The following is an 18,736-nucleotide window of genomic DNA, read 5'->3' as shown; positions in this document are numbered from 1 at the left end:
TGTCCAATTGTACTTTTCTACCATCCCATCAGACTGTGGGTGAAGTGGCGTTGCCCTGGTCTTTTGGATGACAAACAACTTGCAGCAAAGTTACGGCCTTGATCCAAATGCAGTTCGTATGGCATACCAAACTGAAGAATGAAATCACTAATAGCCAAAGCTACAGTTGTAGCTTCCTGATTTGGTATTACATATGCCTCAGGCCACTTGGTGAAATAATCCATCACCACACAAATGTACCTCTTTCCAGCACAAGTTTGGGGCAAAGGACCAGCAATGTCAACAGCTACTCTTTCCATTGGTGTGCCAACTTGATATAACTTCATTAGAGCACGTCCTTTATGCTTAGGTCCCCTTTTAGCACAACATGTATTGCATGTCCTGCACCATTCTTCCACATCTTGCCTGATACCTATTCAGTAAAATATCTGTCGTAGGAGACTCAATGTCTTCTTAACTCCGAGATGTCCTCCTGTTAAACTATCATGGGGTTGACGCAGCACAACTTCCCGTAACTTTCTCGGTATAACTGTTTGCCAGGTCGTCACTTTCCCATCTCCAGAGAAGAATACCATCTTCAAGCTTCAACTGGTCCCATTGTGCCCAATAGTTCTTTGTCACAGGGCTTAGACTAGACACCTTCTCCCAAGCAGGGCGCAAAACACTTGTTTTTAGAAAATCAATTATTGGCTTCAAATCTTGGTCTTTCTCCTGTTCTGCTTTAATATCTAAACTTGGTTCCACTTCACCATCATCTACTCCTTCAGTCACTTTGACTTCAGCTTGATGGCACCTGGTTAGTTCAACCTCTCTTTTGCAGCAATGTCTGCAGTCATTTTTGCAGGGTCTTCGGCTCAGTCCATCAGCATTACCATGGAATTTTCCTTCTCTGTATTCAATATCATAATTATATTGGTCTATCTTTCCGATCAAACGTGCCAGTAGTCCTTCTGGGTTCTTTAATGATCTTAACCAGCGTAATGCAGCATGGTCTGTCTTGATGGTAAACCTGGTGCCATAGAGATAAGGATGGAAATATGTCAGACTCTTTACTATAGCAAGGAGTTCCCTCCGTGTTACACAGTAGTTCTTCTCTGGTCTACTCAGGACCCTACTGAAGTAGGCCACCACATGTTCGTTTTCACCCACTTTCTGAGATAACACTCCTCCAATTCCAACATTACTAGCATTACAATCCAGTATGTACGGCAGTGAGGGATTTGGAAGCTTTAAAATTGGAGCTGAGGCCAATTTTTCTTTCAATGTCCTGAAAGCATGCTGGCAAGAAACTGTCCTTTCAAACTTCTGGCCTTTTTTTGTCAAATCATGCAGTGGAGCAGCTACAGTTGCAAAGTCCTTCACAAACTCCCGGTAATAGGTACAGAGCCCCTAGAAACTTCTTAACTCTCCCACATTGTCTGGTGTTGACCAATCACACACACTGCTTTCACCTTGTCAGGATCAGTCGCACCCATGCTCTCTTAAAATGTGACTCAAGTAAAGCACCTCTTTCTGTTACAAGTGGCATTTCTTGGGATGGAGTTTGAAGTTTGCTGCTTTCAAACGCTTGAATACTTCCTCTAGCCGGGATACTTCCTCATCAAATCTTGCTGCAAACACAATGACATCATCCAGGTACATCATCCATTTGTGGACTGTCCAAGGCATCTACAAATTGATCCCTCAGCATCATCTTGAGGACATCGGGTGGTGCAGTTGGGTAGGCCTTTTCAAATCCTGTGCCAGCTCTTGCAGGCTCTCCCCTTTAGCAGGGACTCTAGTCCTAAACTTAGCCCTGTAGATTTCGGACTGGTTTTGAGTTCGATACCTGATTTCTAGAGCAGCTTCCAGTGCTCTATAGTTGTGCCTGTTGTCTACTGACAACTGTCCAAGAATTTTCAGTGGTTGTCTCTTCAGGCTCGTTGCCAGGTACACTGCTTTCTGCTCCTCTGTCCATCTATTCATTTTTGCCAGGAGCTCAAATTGTGCTCTATATATATACATCCCATGGTGCCTTCCCATCGAATTCCTGTGGCTTCCTTCGCACTAGATCACCCCTATTGAAGATGTCTGCATTAGGGTTTAGCTGCAGGGTTGGAAGGGGCTTCCTGTTGTCTGGGGCTGATTAGATCCATGGCTAATATATCCTCCCTGTGTAAAAGACAGTAAATCGTATTTTCATGTATTTAATTCACTTTGAAATTTACTAATCTTTTCCACTTGTACTTCATGCTGATGTTGTACTCTCTCTCCTTGTTCTTCTTGCCACTGTTGCTGACTTCCGCTGTCGTAACATTATTATTGCCAACTATACAGCCGTTTGCGTGTGTTGTTGTTTGGTTAGGTGTTCTTAAATGAACAAAATTACCATATCATCTGCATAAAATTTGAAAATAATATTTTATTATTCAAAAGTTTTAAATCATACCAAAATAGAATTAGAATCTCGTAGATGTGAATTTATGGTTCAAAATGAAAAATTAGCCCACCCGGTGGCTCAGTGGTAAGTCGGAGGAATTAAACGCTAAAAATCGGGTTTTGATACCCGTAATGGAAAGAGTAAAGATAGCCCGTTATATAGCTGTGTGCTTAACAGCAAACAAACAAGAATTTAAATGATACTTTTTTGCCTGAAAAATAAAAATCTGTAGATATATATGAAAAGGGAAAACCACAATACTACAATAACACATGCTTGCGAATTTAAACTTTATAAAAGTTGATTTGGTTTTAATAACGTATTTTCCAAAATTCGGCTACGCAGATTCGAAAATAATATTCATTTTTTTCTATAACGTAAGGATACTTTACAAATCAGGAAGGCAAAAAAAAATTATGCGGCCTATTATCTGTTTATATACTAGCGGTGTGTTTCTCGTGGGTTCTAGAACAATCGATAAGACTCTCACGTCGCGATTGATCTAGAGAAATTTATATCCAGTAGCTGTCAACATTTTAAGCATAACAAAATGAGACCCGATTTCAATGAAAATGATTCTGTTATGTAAAAGTACATATGACGTTTTATGAAAAATCTGTACGTGATGGAGAAAAATAAATAGCATTTTCGGATTCAGCGTACAGAAATTACCGTAGAACATGTAAACATCTCAAGCCAATAAAACCATCGCAGGCCTGTGTCATCTACATTCAACAACTGTTGTATGACCAGCTAATAGGTGTACCTTTTTAAACGGTCACCAAAAACTGTGAAATATCAACAATATTTTTCCTGTTGCATATGTTTTACGAAAGATGAAACCTGTAATTTGGAGTTATTTAAAACCTGCGATAGAAACTAAATTCAAAGGTACGTTTCTGAGAGCATTGTGTGTTCTCATTACAAAAACAACCTACCCCAGAGACGTAGGCAAACTTCGTAACTGATATGTATGTAGTGATTGTTTGTCTTGGCATGTGATATTTCTTTCTTTGAAAATGGATTACTTTTAGGCCTAACATGCAAACTAAAATTCGCGAACTTTTCACCTCAACGGTTGCTAATCGAATTAGGAGAACTTATTAAATTTGATACTAAGTTTATGTAACATTATTATTGAAGTTGGAAAATTAGCGGTACAAGTTTCAATAACTAATAATTAAAACTCACAAATTAATACTGCAAGTATATTTATAATGAACATTAGCCAGAGGTCGGCACTTGAATCACGTGACATTTAGTTCATTATTTTTTGAAAGCGCTGAAACGTACGCTTGTCTTATGACTGCTGTAATTCTTTTTAGCTGTTTCTACAAACATTTTTTTATATTATACATTTTCCAATATTCAGTTTAACGAAAGGTTAATGTCGTTGAAACCCAGTAGATATGATATCGTATCTTATGTGAGAATTAAAATATTTTTATGCCAGTATTGTAAGTAACACGCACACTGTCTAAAGGCCATAAAAACTCAAGCATATAGTACTGTGTGATCGATTAGATCAGTTTAATGGGGAAGAATTTCAAGACGATTCAGTTTGGTCTGCATGAAACCATATAACGTTATCCTGGTTTATTACATGTGCTTTTCGCGAACTGTACTTTACTTCTAACATTTATAGTTTAACGTGTATTTTTCCAAGTTATATGAAAGCTGGTAAGGAACCACCTAGCGTGAAATCAGTGAAAAACAGGAGAGATCCGCCGCGGTACACGTACATAAATTAAAACATTTGACGTTTTTTATGTTCTCCAGCTTAGAATTATATGCCTTACTTGGTGAGGTATGACTCGCTAAAAACGTAATCATCCGCTTTCTCTCTTTCATTGTCGAGCTTAACTTTATATACAAAGCTTTGTAGCTTTTTTTTACTGTACAGATGCATATTAAACATTAAAACATTAAACATTTTTTTATTCACTTACAACAAAATACAAATGAAAAACCTGTAGCAACAAACGTACTTGTAGGTGAAAAGGGAATACATAAAAAGCAAACAATTGGTTATACAACATGTATCCTCTACAAAATCAATGTTATTGTTGTTGTTTGTAGTTAAGCACAAAGCTACACAATGGGTTATCTGTGCTCTGCCCACCACGTGTATCGAAACCCGGTTTCTAGCGTGGTAAGTCTGCAGACATACCGCTGTACCACTGGGGGGCTAAAGCACACGCTCAAATAACAAGCTATTATTAAAGATATATTGTTGAAATTAAGACACTGGGGGGGGGGGGGGATCAATGTTAAATAAACATATAATTTTTAATGGCTTCCGACTATCAAATAATGCTATTTAGTTTTATCCAAAATAATTTTAGTTTGATTATTACACTTACTTAGTATATGATATTTACAACTTAACTTTTTGTTCCATATTTTCACTCATCCACGAGTTATCGATAATTGGCCTATTGATTTTTTAAATAATGATATATGTAAATCTGTTAATCTTTGTTTCCTAACTATGAATTTCTTTTCTATTTTTGAATAGTTTTAAAAATCTAGCTATATTAATTACTTTATTTTTCAGTCTCTTACATAAAAATACCCAAATGTTTAATATGTTAATTTTATGGAACAATTGTTGAACTGAATCTTTATAATTCAGACCTAAAATTAATATCAGTGAGGTTTCTCTATGAATTAAAATGATACTGAAAACAAAAGCTATAAATATAGTAGAAAGTAGTTAATTCGACTACTATATACAAAACAATGGTTAAAACCATCATGCATGCTTTTCCTTTTTTTATCTCAAACAGTGGTGTTTAATATCATATACATAATTCTACTAATCTTTTTAAAAAGATGTTCTGTGATATGTGTGTGTCTCTTGAGGAAAGGATGATCGACTTACTCGTTTTCTCCGCTTTAAAAATTAAATGTTTTTTATGGCTGTTTTGTGTTACAAGATTGCACCAAGTTTGACAGAAAGTTTCTTAGTTAACGTACGTTGTTCCATTGTATATGCTTACGTGTGTGGATTGAAGCGCTGTTATACCATTGTATTTCTTTCGAACCAACATTTGTAAAATTGTATTTCTTCCATTCTTATCCTTTACAAAAGATTACTGAATATAACCCTAAAAATCGGTTTCAAACGAAGATCAAACTATTAATTTGTCAGATAATTTGGTTGAAATATGGATCTTTTCCCAATAATTAATCTTCATGAGGGTCAGCTTTAGAAACGTCAAAAAACCTTATTGGTTATTATTATTATTATTTTACTCTCACTCAAAATGTTAAAATCTCGTTTATAAAGGTTATTGTGAAGATAATCCCAAGATACGAGTAATTAACGTTAGGTTATTTCTTGTCTGTTGCCTGGCTTGATCACACGGCATAACTTAAGCCTTAGTTATTCATAAAAGGTCAAGATCTTTTTGAGATTAACTGCCATACGCCGTAAGAAAATAGTCGTAAGAAAATAGTCGTGTTTTCCTTATTGTCGAGTTCACTTAGTTAGTGTAAGTAGGTTCTGTAAGCTTCTTAAATTTGCATTTTTATTGACTCTTTGTGAAAGGATTACTTAATAATGCCGCGGACAGTGTTTTTGCCTTGGTTTCTTTTTTTTCCGGTTTTGAATAAACCGCTTTTTTTTATGATAAAAATGCTATTCGTGTCTCACGAGCCGTTATCATTTCACCGTAGTAACTAACGCTTCTCATTTTGTTTCGTGTATGATATATTTGTATAATACATATATATGTTTACTTCAGACCGAAACATACATTGTAATCCTGTTGTGTTGTATGATGCTGGCTTCTTCTGTTATTCAGCACGTTCACCTAGGTGTGGAATATATTTTATCATTTTTCCATACTTTTCTGTATAAATACGTTCCTGTTTTGTTCTCCTTGAAATATACATTCATATTATATAGTTGAGTTTTCTTGTCTGTACACGGAAAATGGCTTTCATAGAATGACATTTTTTTTTTGCGTGTTTTATAACTGTAATAGTAATAATTTACGTTGTTTTGTGACACTATTAAAATCGGCTAAAAGATACTTAAATGCGACAATTAAAGTTTTCATCTCCTGGAATTACGAAATTTGGCTTTTTCATGTTGACTTAAGTAGGAAATTGCCAAAGAGTGTATTGTTCTGGAATACGAAGAAAGAAAGTTTGAGTCAATAAGATATTGTTTGTGTGTATATATATCTGTGATGTTTATTTCATTACAATATGTCAATACCTTATCAATATTTCGTTTTTGGATCAGGCGCGACTTTTGCGTCAGCATGACGGGAAGGTTCATGGCTCATCCCGCTGCTGCAGAATCGTGCTCTGCACTTTGTGACCGTGCTGTAAAAGTGACTGTGAAATTTGGCAGGGGGTTGAGTGCTGTTGACCAGCTGCATTCAGTTTAGTCTATCAGTTCAAAATTTGGGAAGACTTTGCGCGGATAGCCTTTTATGTAGCCCTGCCCGAAACTACATATATAGACATGTTTGATCACAGTCCGTAGCACCCACCGCCTGAAGCGACTTCTCTTTATTGGTTAGCAGGATTTGGTGTATCTTCTTTAACGCATCCACGTCTCGCGTGGCGCAGATAGCCTTCGTGCTTTTCGCCATAACACCAGTATAATACGTTAACCACTAGTCCACACTATAACCCACATCGCTGGTGATGAGTAGCACTGTAGAAATAGATGTTTCCAGTACTGTTTACAACGAAGTCTGTTTATATAAAATGTATTATCTTATATATTTTAGATTATTTTTTGTAGAAGTTGTTGAGAAAAGAACAAAATGATATTTAAACTCTTTGTAGCAGTCTTAACTTTTAATTTTTAAGTCTTAATTGTTATATAGCGTTTGTATGACGAATACCCAATCAATGAAGTGTTGATTTTTATTAACCATTTAATCTAATTCTTATTCAGGGTTAATACGAAATTGTTTCTATTGATAAAGAACAGTGCAACCACAGGAGTGACGAATAACAACATATATATGTTAACGTTACTTTCGCAGTTTGCAGTTAATCAACTATGAGTAGAACCAAAAATAAATGTTTACTTTCTTCAATGGACGCCCTTAATTTAAATTAGCTTTTATATTTTGTTTTTCAAATCAGTGAAAATACTAGTTAATCCATATTGACACCTTTGTTTATCTTAGTGATTGTGTGACAAGTGGATTTATGTCGCGGTATTTCTAAGATCTTAACCGCACAAGAACTTTGATGGCACGAGTTGACTATTTGTTTTTCTTTCTGATCGTAGGGATTGGGGACAAGGCTAAAGTACAGCTACACTCACCCAAGACCCCAGAAGAACTTTTTATTGGGGGAGACATGGTCCTGCGGTGCAAGGCAGATGGAAACCCAGAAATCACGTATCAGTGGTTTCATAACGGTAACAGACTCTTTCGAAACGAACGTGTATCCTTCCGCAACAAACGTCTTCACATAAATAACTTGAATGTGGCAGATAACGGAATATTTTCCTGTCGAGGTGTCAACGATGCCGGAACAGTAGACAGCGCTGAAAATTTCCCCGTTATTCTCCAAAGTAAGATTGACTATTCAAGAGCCCAGAGATTCAAATCTATAAGATAATATAGTGTTTGTATCATTGGGATAGTTTCATAACTTGTGTTTTTCCAAGATAATGTTTACCATTTTATTAATTTTTTTTTTACCAAGATTCCAGTGTTTTGTCTTGAACAAAGATCGGCGTGGGGTACAAACGAGGAGCTAAATGTTTGAGGGCGCCAGATTTTTAAGGTTCAAAGTTAAATATTAATTTAAGAAAGTAATTGGAAAGAAATGCTTAAAATTTGCAATTGTAAATTTTAATTCTTGTTCAGTATTAATACCAAATAAAATTATTTTTACTGGTGACGAACTATACAACCTCGATAGTGAAGAATAACTATATATATATATATAATGAACGTTGCTAAAGATGGAATGTGTATATTCCGAAACATTCATTAGGTATGTTGCGATTCATCACTTCTGTGGTTGTATTGTTAATCATTCGACTACCTTGTCCGTATCATGAATCAGTTCGTACTAAATATTCGTCCAGTATTTCATTATGTGTAGAAAACAGACTTACGTAGTTCTCTTGTCCTCCCCATTGTTTGTCAGCTGTCCGGGAACTCGACTTGGGTAACCGCCATCTTCAAATAATGTGTCGTCACAAATCTCGGCTGTGCGGTGGGAATAATGGTCAATCCATAAAAAAAAAACCTTTACAATGAAACTTTCAAAATTTAGCACTTTGCTATTATTTCAAGAAACTTCTCTCAAATGTGAATTATTATTGGGATTACGGCCAAAAATATCACCAACAGTGGGAGTACTCAACTGACGTAAAATGCATTCTGTGTTCGTAGCCTGCTTTGATCAGAAGTTAATTTGAATTTAACCTCCACGAAGTCTACTGGAACGGTAATAACAGTGTTATCAATAATATAAATTCTTTACGCTATGAAACTTTTCTGTGACATTAATCGGTCGTTCATAAATTACATACAAAACAAACGCACACAGAAAGTGTAGTTGGTAGAACAAACAGTCCGTCCACACAGAGGACTAGGGTAGTGTGAATTTTCAAACAGTGACTGCTGCTAGTTTTTGTCCACCCCGGGGCGTCATTTAACCTTCGCCGGCCCTACTGGTTGAACAAATCAGTCAGAATCCAAACTGCCCGGTTCCCAAATTTTGTTTCCTGGACGCTCAAGTATTGTAAAATTGTTTTACCATATCCAGTTTATGAAGAATAGTAAGGGTATCAACCATTACTAGCCAGGTGGTTAGGGCGCTCGACTCGCAATCTGAGTGTCGCAGGCTCTAATCCCAGTCCCACCAAACATGCTCGCTCTTTCAGCCGTGGGGGCGTTATAAGGTTACGGTTAATCCCATTATTCGTTGGTAAAAGAGTAGCCCAAGAGTTGGCGGTGGGTGGTGATGACTAGCTGCCTTCCCTCTAGTCTTACACTGCTAAATTAGGGACAGCTAGCCCTCGTGTAGCCTTGCGCGAAATTCAAAATAATCCAAACCCAACCGTTACAAATCAAAACTAAACCTATCACTTATGGACTCACGCCGCTAAAAACTGGGTTTCTATATTCGCGGTGATCACAGTACGGTTAGCCCATCGTGTAGCTTTGCGCTTAACAACAAATAAACAGTTGTGGATTTTTCTCTTTGCGAGAAAGGATGGTATAGTTTGTTTGAAGTTAAGCACAAAGCTACACAATGGGCTGTGTGTGCTCTGCCCACCACGGGTATCGAAACCCGGTTTTTAGCGTTGTAAGTCTACAGACATGCCGGATGGCATAGTGTAATCTGAAATAGTGGTTCCAAACCGTTAGAGGTATACAGGTCTATACTATAGTATATGACCTGTAGATACGAAGTATGTAGACTGCAAATAACTCTACACGAGGTTGTAAAAACAACTTTGAAAAATATATAATTTTAATAATACGGTTATTTATTAAGGGTTATTAATTATATTTTCACTGGATGTTTCTGCCAACCCGCACTGATTCACGGATCAACGGTTGGGAACCACCGATCTATAATCAGTATTTCAATGACTAAAATACCAATGAACTCCAAGAATCCCACATGTTAAGTTTTGACATTTTTACTACCAGTTAGGATGAGTTGTTTACTTTTTTTTCAAGTGCCGCGTGACCACAATAAAACTTGATACATGCGGTGCGTCTAATGACCTAACCACGAGATTATCTTAATACATGCGGTGCGTCTAATGACTTACCACGAGATTATCTTGATACATGCGGTGAGTCTAATGACCTCACCACGAGATTATCTTGATTCATGCGGTGCGTCTAATGACTTACCACGAGATTATCTTGATACATGCGGTGCGTCTAATGACTTACCACGAGATTATCTTGATACATACGGTGCGTCTAATGACTTACCACGAGATTATCTTGATACATGCGATGCGTCTAATGACCTTACCACGAGATTATCTTGATTCATGCGGTGCGTCTAATGACTACCACGAGATTATCTTGATACATGCGGTGCGTCTAATGACTTACCACGAGATTATCTTGATACATGCGGTGCGTCTAATGACCTTACCACGAGATTATCTTGATACATGCGGTGCGTCTAATGACCTTACCACGAGATTATCTTGATACATGCGGTGCGTCTAATGACCTTACCACGAGATTATCTTGATTCATGCGGTGCGTCTAATGACTTACAACGAGATTATCTTGATACATGCGGTGCGTCTAATGGCTTACCACGATATTATCTTGATACATGCGGTGCGTCTAATGACCTTACCACGAGACTATCTTGATACATGCGGTGCGTCTAATGACCTTACCACGAGATTATCTTTATACATGCGGTGCGTCTAATGGCTTAGCACGAGATTATTTTGTGGAGTAACTCAAGCTATCGATTAGATAGTTTATTAGTCAGCGTGCAGATCATTTCGATAACAGAAGGGTCTGGCATGGTCAAATGGTTAACGTGTCAAATTATGGATCTGGGGGACCACAGTTTACGTTCCGTTGTCGCAAAATCACGCCCTGCAATTTGTGGCCATCAATGCGTTATAAGAGTAGCAGTCAAACCCCATTAAAGTAGCCCAAGAGTTGGCGTTGGGTGGTGTTTACTAGCTGTTTTCCCTCTAGTCTATCAGTTCAAAGGGACTCCTCTGTTAGGTGATTAGACAGAGCTGCTAAAATGTAGACATTTCAGAGGAGTTAAAAAAATATTATGTGCGTACATCGGTTCACACATCCTGCTTGTGCAGATTTTTGGTAGTTTCACTTGAAGCTACTGGTTAGCATACGAATATGACGAATGTTTTAAGTTTTGATGAAATTCTTTGTATTTTCAAGCTCGTTACAGTTCCTTTCAAAGAGTTAAACGTAATAAATCTAGTTTCTGATATAAGGTGTCATCTAATGGAGTAAACCACGTGGCTAATTGTTTTACTCTTATAGGTGAAAAGACGGCAAGGATAATAGAATTACCCCAAGACATCATCGTAAAGGATGGAGATTCTGGCATGTTTAACTGTGTTTATCGGAACGCCGCTGCTGTAGAATGGTACGCTCCTAAAGAAGACGTCCCTTTAAACAATGGTTCCAGGTAAATTTGTCTTCATTCATAAAATTAGTTGTATTTGGGATATAATACCTAACTGATTCAGATTTACTGTACTTTGTTTTTTTTTTGTTTGTTTGTTTGTTTAAGGAAAATTAGAAGGAGGAAAGGTTATACATTAATCACTAAAGAAAACGAAGGTAAATTAAAAATATCAAAAAGATTTGACAGAATTTCGTCCGCGTGACGAACAAGCTGGACTGATAAAGTTCATTGAAACCTTTCAGGCGAAATACAAGTTTTCACAGATGGATGTATTGCAGAAATTATATACAACTTGTTGGGAATATGCAAATGAACCATTTCATAACAAAAGAATTCGCCGAAACAGTTCTAGTCTTACAATTACAGCGATAATAAACAGACGTTAATTTTTTCAATATTTTGCTTGCTATAGGAGTAAAGTTGAACTGAATACTGTCAGTTCTTTTTTTATATTTTTTCTTTGTTAATAAAGACTATCAAATCATTTTGACAGAAATTAAACAACTCCATTTCTGTTTTAGATAACATTAAAACATTGATTGTTAATGTTTGTGCGAAGATCGGTTTGGATTTTCTTAACAGTACTTTCAACTTTGTTTACTGATTTCATTTTCATCTTTCTAATTCGTCCATATAACTGTGGTTGTTGAAGGATATATTCAGTTTTATTTCCAGAAGCAGAGTAACATTGATAATTGTAGGAGCAGAATAATTTTTAATATGCGGTAGTTCGACAAGTACAGTATCTTTAGAGAATTCTAGGAGCAGAGTAATATTAAATATGATAAATAAATCCGTAAGCAGAATTTTAGCAGTAAGTTAAGGAATGCATTACACTAATAACCTATGAATTAAGAAAAGATTAATAAAATAAACCAATTATAAATATTAGAAATAACTCCTTAAGTTAAGGAGAAAGATAATAAAACCATGAAAAATGACTCCATTTTCCACATCTATTTGTGATACTATTTGTAAGTATAGTCAATTGTAAGCTGTAAGAAAAATTTTAGAAAATCCTAAAAAACAGGATTGTACAAAACAAGGGTGCTCTTCCTTTATGAGAACGTTAATCTGATATTGGGTTGAACAAAACGGTTGTTCTTTAAAGATATATTAACCTGAAACTGAGTTGAAGAAAACAGGGGTGCTATTTGTAAATATGGTAGTCTAAAACTGGATTGAATAAAACAGGAGTGCTCTTTATCTGTACGTTAGCCTGAAACTCTGTAGTATGTTTGCTAGTTGGTTTGTTATGAATTTTTGCGCAAAGCTATACAAGGGCTGTATGTGCTATCCGTCCCTAATTTAACAGTGTAAGACTAGAAGTAAGGCAGCTAGTTATCACCACCCACCGCCAGCTCTCGGGCTACTCTTAATGCCATAACGTCACATCATAATGCCCCCACGGCTGAGGGGGATTCGAACCCGTGACCCTCAGAATGAGAGTCGAGCGCTCTAACCACCTGGCTATGCCGGGCCACGGTTGCTAGTCCTTGGTATTAAATAAATGTATCGCGTGTACGGGTTTTCATTGCACTGACGGTTCCTGCGTCCATCAGTTTAAGCACGATACATTTTCTTAGCTACATAAAACACAAAGTTAAAAGTCTATTTGTTATGCTTTAATTGAGTTTAGATCGAATTATATAACGCATTTCCAATACACTTAATACACCCAATTTTACTGCAGATATAAGTATGATGTACTGAAAATAGAAACCAATTAGCTAACGTGCCGTACTTTTCCTTAATGAATCTACTTGGTAAATTTTGATTTTATTCAATAGTCTGATAATAAAGCTTCAAAGGTTATAGCTGTTCTCAAAGTGTAATTTCATTTTATGCTATCTGATTAAGAAGATACTTTATCTTCTTGAAAAGGTTAATTATAGGTTTTACAGAAAAAATAGTTAATTTTTATTTGTTATGGTATTGTGGCAAAATTTTTACAAGCTAAATTAACTACTCAGAAATGTTATAATTGTCAATAATTATAATTTGGAACCTAGTTATTTGAATTATGTTTCACAACTTGCAACAAACGCACAAATTTTGTGGAAGCGTTTCTTCAGAAACCGCAATGATCGACAGTGTTAATCAAAAAGCTTCGTTTTAGTTTATAGTCCCTCAGTGGCACAGCAGTATATCTGTGGATTTCTACTGCTAGAAACCGGGTTTCGATGCCCGTGGTGGGCAAAGCACAGATAGCCCTTTGTGTAGCTTTGTGCTTAATAACAACTGTTTAGTTTATAAAAATCATCGATTCAAATTTTCTTCACCTCTATAGTTTAGTTAAGCTGTATGCCAATTTCCGTTGTTATTAACATTTTACCAAACTGTTTAATTTTTAACATTGTCATGTATTTTTACGGTGCACCTAAGATCCATGCCGTACTATTGTAACAGCCGCAGAAGCTTTTGAAATCTCATTCGGTCCCTTAACAGAAGATAAAATAAATACAACGATGATGCACAGTTCACTTTAAAACCATACGAGGTAATTATCAAGCTCGTTCAGCAGGGGGCTCACTTGAAACCATGTATGTGTCGGCATTGAGGCTGCCGCTGCAAACTAGTCCTTGTCCTATAGAAAAAAACCAGCGGTTCCAGAACATCGACCTCTTCAAGGACCTCTTTTTCATTTTACTAAGAAATCCGATCTAAGGAGATCTTTCACAATACAATCATTGTTGGCAGCTGTTGTGCTGGTTTTCTTTCATTCTCTCTCTCTTTTTCTATATTTATATCTAGATAAAATAAGAAAACACGTTTACTTACTTTCCTTAACTAGAAAAAGCCTTTATTCTAATCGTTTTCTTAAAATAATTGGACTGGGTGTGGCTCAATAGTTAGCGTGCCCAGTGTATGAATCAGATGGTTCACAACTCTCTTCCCGCTGGCACAGAAGAAACTGGTTTCGAACTTTCGGGTCGTGGGTGCAGTAGCTATCTTCCCTGTATTCAAACAGCTCAGATAGATAGCCCTTGTATGGCTTTGCGCGAAATTTAAACAAATTTTCCCAAGACTTTTTAACTTTATGTGTAATAATCGAAAGAATTACAAACATTCCCATTAATTTTTCTGTTCATATACTAATCTAAAAAACAATTCCGCGCTCACTTGATTGTTAATAGATGATGTCTCTTATTCAAAAGGAACAACATAAAGAGGATATTTTTAAGTTAAACGAACGCTGGTTCAAATAACAGTTGAAGAAGATGACAAAAAATTCCAACAAAAAAACAAAAACGTTTAGAAAAACAAATCGGTTAACAAAATCAGCGGTATGAGTACAAACTTCATCACTCTCAGAAGTCTTACTTATAGAAGATCGATATCTTTCAAAGAATGCATATTGTCAAATATTAACTTAACAACAGGGGTTTAGTGACTCCCAGGAGAGTCCTATACTTAGTGTCTATCAACGAGATTATAATTTGGGGCACAAAGAAAGAGAACAATGAGATTTTGAAAATGAACAGTTGTTAATATTTTCTTAGGACATAGCTACACAATGGGATATCTCCACTCTGTTTGCCACAGAGACTTTAACTTGGAATTTTAGCATTGTGTAAATTTACCGCTGCCCCATCGGGTGGGAGACAAGATCATACTAAAAAACAAATTCTTATCTTGAGAGTTTGAAAAGCATTTCGTCACGAAGAGGGTCATTTAAATCAGAGATCAAAACCAGTTAATGACCAAGAAATTTAACTTAAGTTAGGTTTAACCTTTACTCCTCACGAATTAACGAGGAAACATGTGTTAAAACTGTGTTTCTATGACGTCCATTTTGTTCAGTATTTTTATCTCTCAGGTTCTCTTTACTTTTGAACCCACAAAAGATGGAAATTCTTAACTAGATTATAGGTATAAAAATCATCGTCCAAAATCATTACAGTTAGTTTTGAAGACGTTACTGCAATGTGTGCTGTTGTTAGCTATGTTTCTGGTTTAAATGTTTGTATTGTTTTTGGCCAACGTGTGTCAGTGCGCATACGCCATTATCAATTTAGTCTGATGGCAGATAAATTGTATAATCATTCACAATAGACTTTTACCGTAAAAAGATAATCACAGTTTACTGTAATAACAAATTAGTATTAAAGTAAGATGAAAATTAAGAAAATAAATATAAAGGGTCTAGACCATGAAAATGTTCTTTTTTTTAATTTGATACTTATTCGAACATTTATTATACAATTATTTTATGTAAGTTTCTACATTCCACGAAGGAATTTTTATATAGCTCCTGAATAACTGGTCAAATTAGACGAATTAACTACTTTCGTTCAAGATTGAATTAAAACACATTAACGACTGCAATTTTTCGGTTACCACAACAATGACTACCAGTAAGTACATCACTGTAGTTGTGGGATAGGGGAGAGGACGTTGTCCTTGATTTGATATCGGTAAAATAGAAGATTCGACGACGTATTACATACTTAAGTGGTATGTTTGTTTGTTTTTTATTATTATTACATCTCGATCTCTCAGTGTTTACTAGATAGCTGTGGCACCTAAAATGTCGATTTTTATAGGTTAAAAAAATTAAACTGGTAAAGGGTTAACCTCTATGGCATTTCATTTTATCAAGTATCATAATATTTGTTGCTTCCTAGTTTAAGAGCGTATTTTATATAATCGCTGTTTATCAGGTTATATACTGGAATATTTTAAAACGTGACTATCAAACTTATTTTGTGCTATAATTAAACGCATGTCGAATTATTAAATTCGTAAATATTTAAAATAGTACAGAAAGACGTTAAGTTTGCCGTCTCAGCAATGCGGTCCTCACAAAAGTTCAATAGACTGAGAAGAATAACGCTACGTTTGAATACTATGATAAGCTGGTGTCATATAGTTATTATCACTTAATTCCTTTCCGTTCTTATTGGAGAACAGACACCGCATGTTTGTTAGAGGATAACACCTATTATCGAAATGGGCGTCTACGAAGTAATTGGCTATCCAAAGTCTACGAAAATGTGTCACTTTATAGCTTGCTTGTTAATTTTATCCTTGCAAAATCAACCCCGTGACACACGTCCCTCTATCAGTACTTGATACTTACGACCTAAGATAGAAAAGTACATGTATTGTTGAAATATTGACGGCCTTCTCGATTATTATCACATGATACTTCCGTGAAAATCGTGCCACTAGGATTAAAATTTTCAATATCATTTTCCACGTTAAGAGCTTATCGAGTGTTGCACATTTCTTTAGTTATTCAAACTAGACAACAGCCGTGTTGGGAATTATACACAAGGGCGCCTGTCTTTACAGTAAGTTGGGGGAGTGCATTTCCGTTTCCATAAGAGGGGAGAGTGAGCCTCTTACGAAGGTCTAGAGGCCGCCAATTACTATCATGTTTATCGTTTTCCGACTAGAAAATGATACGATTGTTGTAATAATTTAACAAATTTTGACGTATAGCTAGATGAATAGTATGGTAATTTTCTCATCTTCTTTCTTATTTATATATTTATTTACTTTAGCCAATTATGTAAAAAGAGAATCGTATTAGCTCTTTCGGACTAGCCCATTGTCTGAAATGAGGGGATACTCAGAGAACGTATTTTTATGCATGCTTATGGTTGCTTTCTTAACAGGAATAACGCAATTAGAATCCCATCTTTGAAAATTAGTTTGTAGCATAAAGCCATATTTAAAACAAATCACGTAATAAAAAAATGTTGTGTATTGTTCCCCACTCTGCGAAGCCTGGTTGGAAGGGACCTGTCCTCTCTACGATCATTGTCGTTAGTTGTACATCTTACCTTAGGGTTAATGAAATGTGAACTATACAATAAAAATGTTACCCAGGAGACTGGTATTACACATAACTAAATCTGAAGAAACGTACAGAATCGTTTGCTTTGATTGTGATATACTCTGTATGTATACACTAACGTTACTGATAAAGTCCCGATTTGAAATACACTGTACAATCAGATATCGAAAAAGAGGAATAGCTTTTTCATTATGCGTTGTCATGGTCTGGCTGTTGTGGTTTAAGCCTAAAATTATCGATGGGGGGGGGGGTGTCCCCATCAGTTTTTTAATTATTTTTTTAAAAGTATTTATGCACCAAATTGCTTGTATGAATTTCCTGCTTAAATTAGCCAACCATCCCTTATGAAATTTCCTTTGTAAAAGAAGCAGAAAGGATTAATTTTCTTATCGTTGTAATATATAAAAAGTACTGATATTTAATCTACATGATTCATTTGCGTTGTATCGTTTATCGAACTATGACCTTCCTTTTTTTCTGTGGAGATTTCATCAACAACGCAAAATAAAAAGTACTGATTTTTCTATAACTAGTTTCATCTATGAGAGAAAACTTTAATATAGCTAGCTATATCTCGAGCACGTGAGATTGCAACAGCGATCAACAAATTAGGCATAGCTGAAATTAGTCTGTAATTGCTTATGCGATGCAGCGTTCCCATGAGCGTATGCTTGAAAATATTTCCCAGATCATCCTTGTACTTGGTGTTGTGGTTCGGATCCACCGAAGTGAATCCTTACATAAATCTTTCCCAGTTATATATCTGTTACAGACTACACTTCGCAGGCTATTACTCCAGTATGATGAATTTTGGTGGGGAAAATCTATATAATCTAGCTTTCTCGCATCCACAAAGATGTATATCAATACATAATAGGCCACTTATAATTCCATGACACAAGATATTTCATTAATCATGCGATTGGTTTTAGAATCTAAAATTTTTCATCTGGATTCCCTTTCTTGTTTGATTATCTGTTGTTTCTCATTTTATTCATTATCTTCAAGTTCAAGTTGTTAAACATTATTTACTTTTATATGGATATTTACAGTTATGTTAGGCACGATTGTAAAAGTTGTGTGAGTCAAGGTTTCCCCAGTTTTTTTTTTTTTTTCTAACTTCTTATGCGTTTGATTCCAGCAGATGGTGATAAAGAGAGTTACAGTTTGAACGTTGTTGCACAACTTATAGTAATATTAATACTTCTAATAGTAATAAAAGTAATAGTAGATTAAAAGGTTGCTTTCATTGTTTTTTCTCATTTGGCTTGTGTGTCTGATATCTCTACTTTATATGGCTGGGCTCTTTTTGATAACTTCGCGTTTTTTCATATTGTATTTTTTTTTTTTTTTTTTTTTTTTTT

At 35.8% G+C, this 18,736-nt stretch overlaps 1 protein-coding gene across 1 annotated transcript in view; it reads left to right on the top strand.

Moving 5' to 3' along the window:
- The window catches only part of LOC106477924 (inactive tyrosine-protein kinase 7-like), an 82,439-nt gene that overhangs the window by 44,350 nt on the left and 19,353 nt on the right, over positions 1 to 18,736 (top strand). Inside the window, exons 3-4 of the mRNA XM_013938441.2 lie at positions 7,683 to 7,970; positions 11,419 to 11,566. Coding sequence (XP_013793895.2) covers positions 7,683 to 7,970; positions 11,419 to 11,566 — 436 coding nt within the window. The remainder of the gene's footprint in view (positions 1 to 7,682; positions 7,971 to 11,418; positions 11,567 to 18,736) is intronic.

Source organism: Limulus polyphemus, unplaced genomic scaffold, assembly GCF_000517525.1.
Source record: "Limulus polyphemus unplaced genomic scaffold, Limulus_polyphemus-2.1.2 Scaffold171, whole genome shotgun sequence".
Lineage (NCBI taxonomy): Eukaryota > Metazoa > Arthropoda > Merostomata > Xiphosura > Limulidae > Limulus > Limulus polyphemus.
The sequence above is the reverse complement of the archived record's forward strand: the minus strand, read 5'-3'. Positions and strand labels throughout refer to the sequence as shown.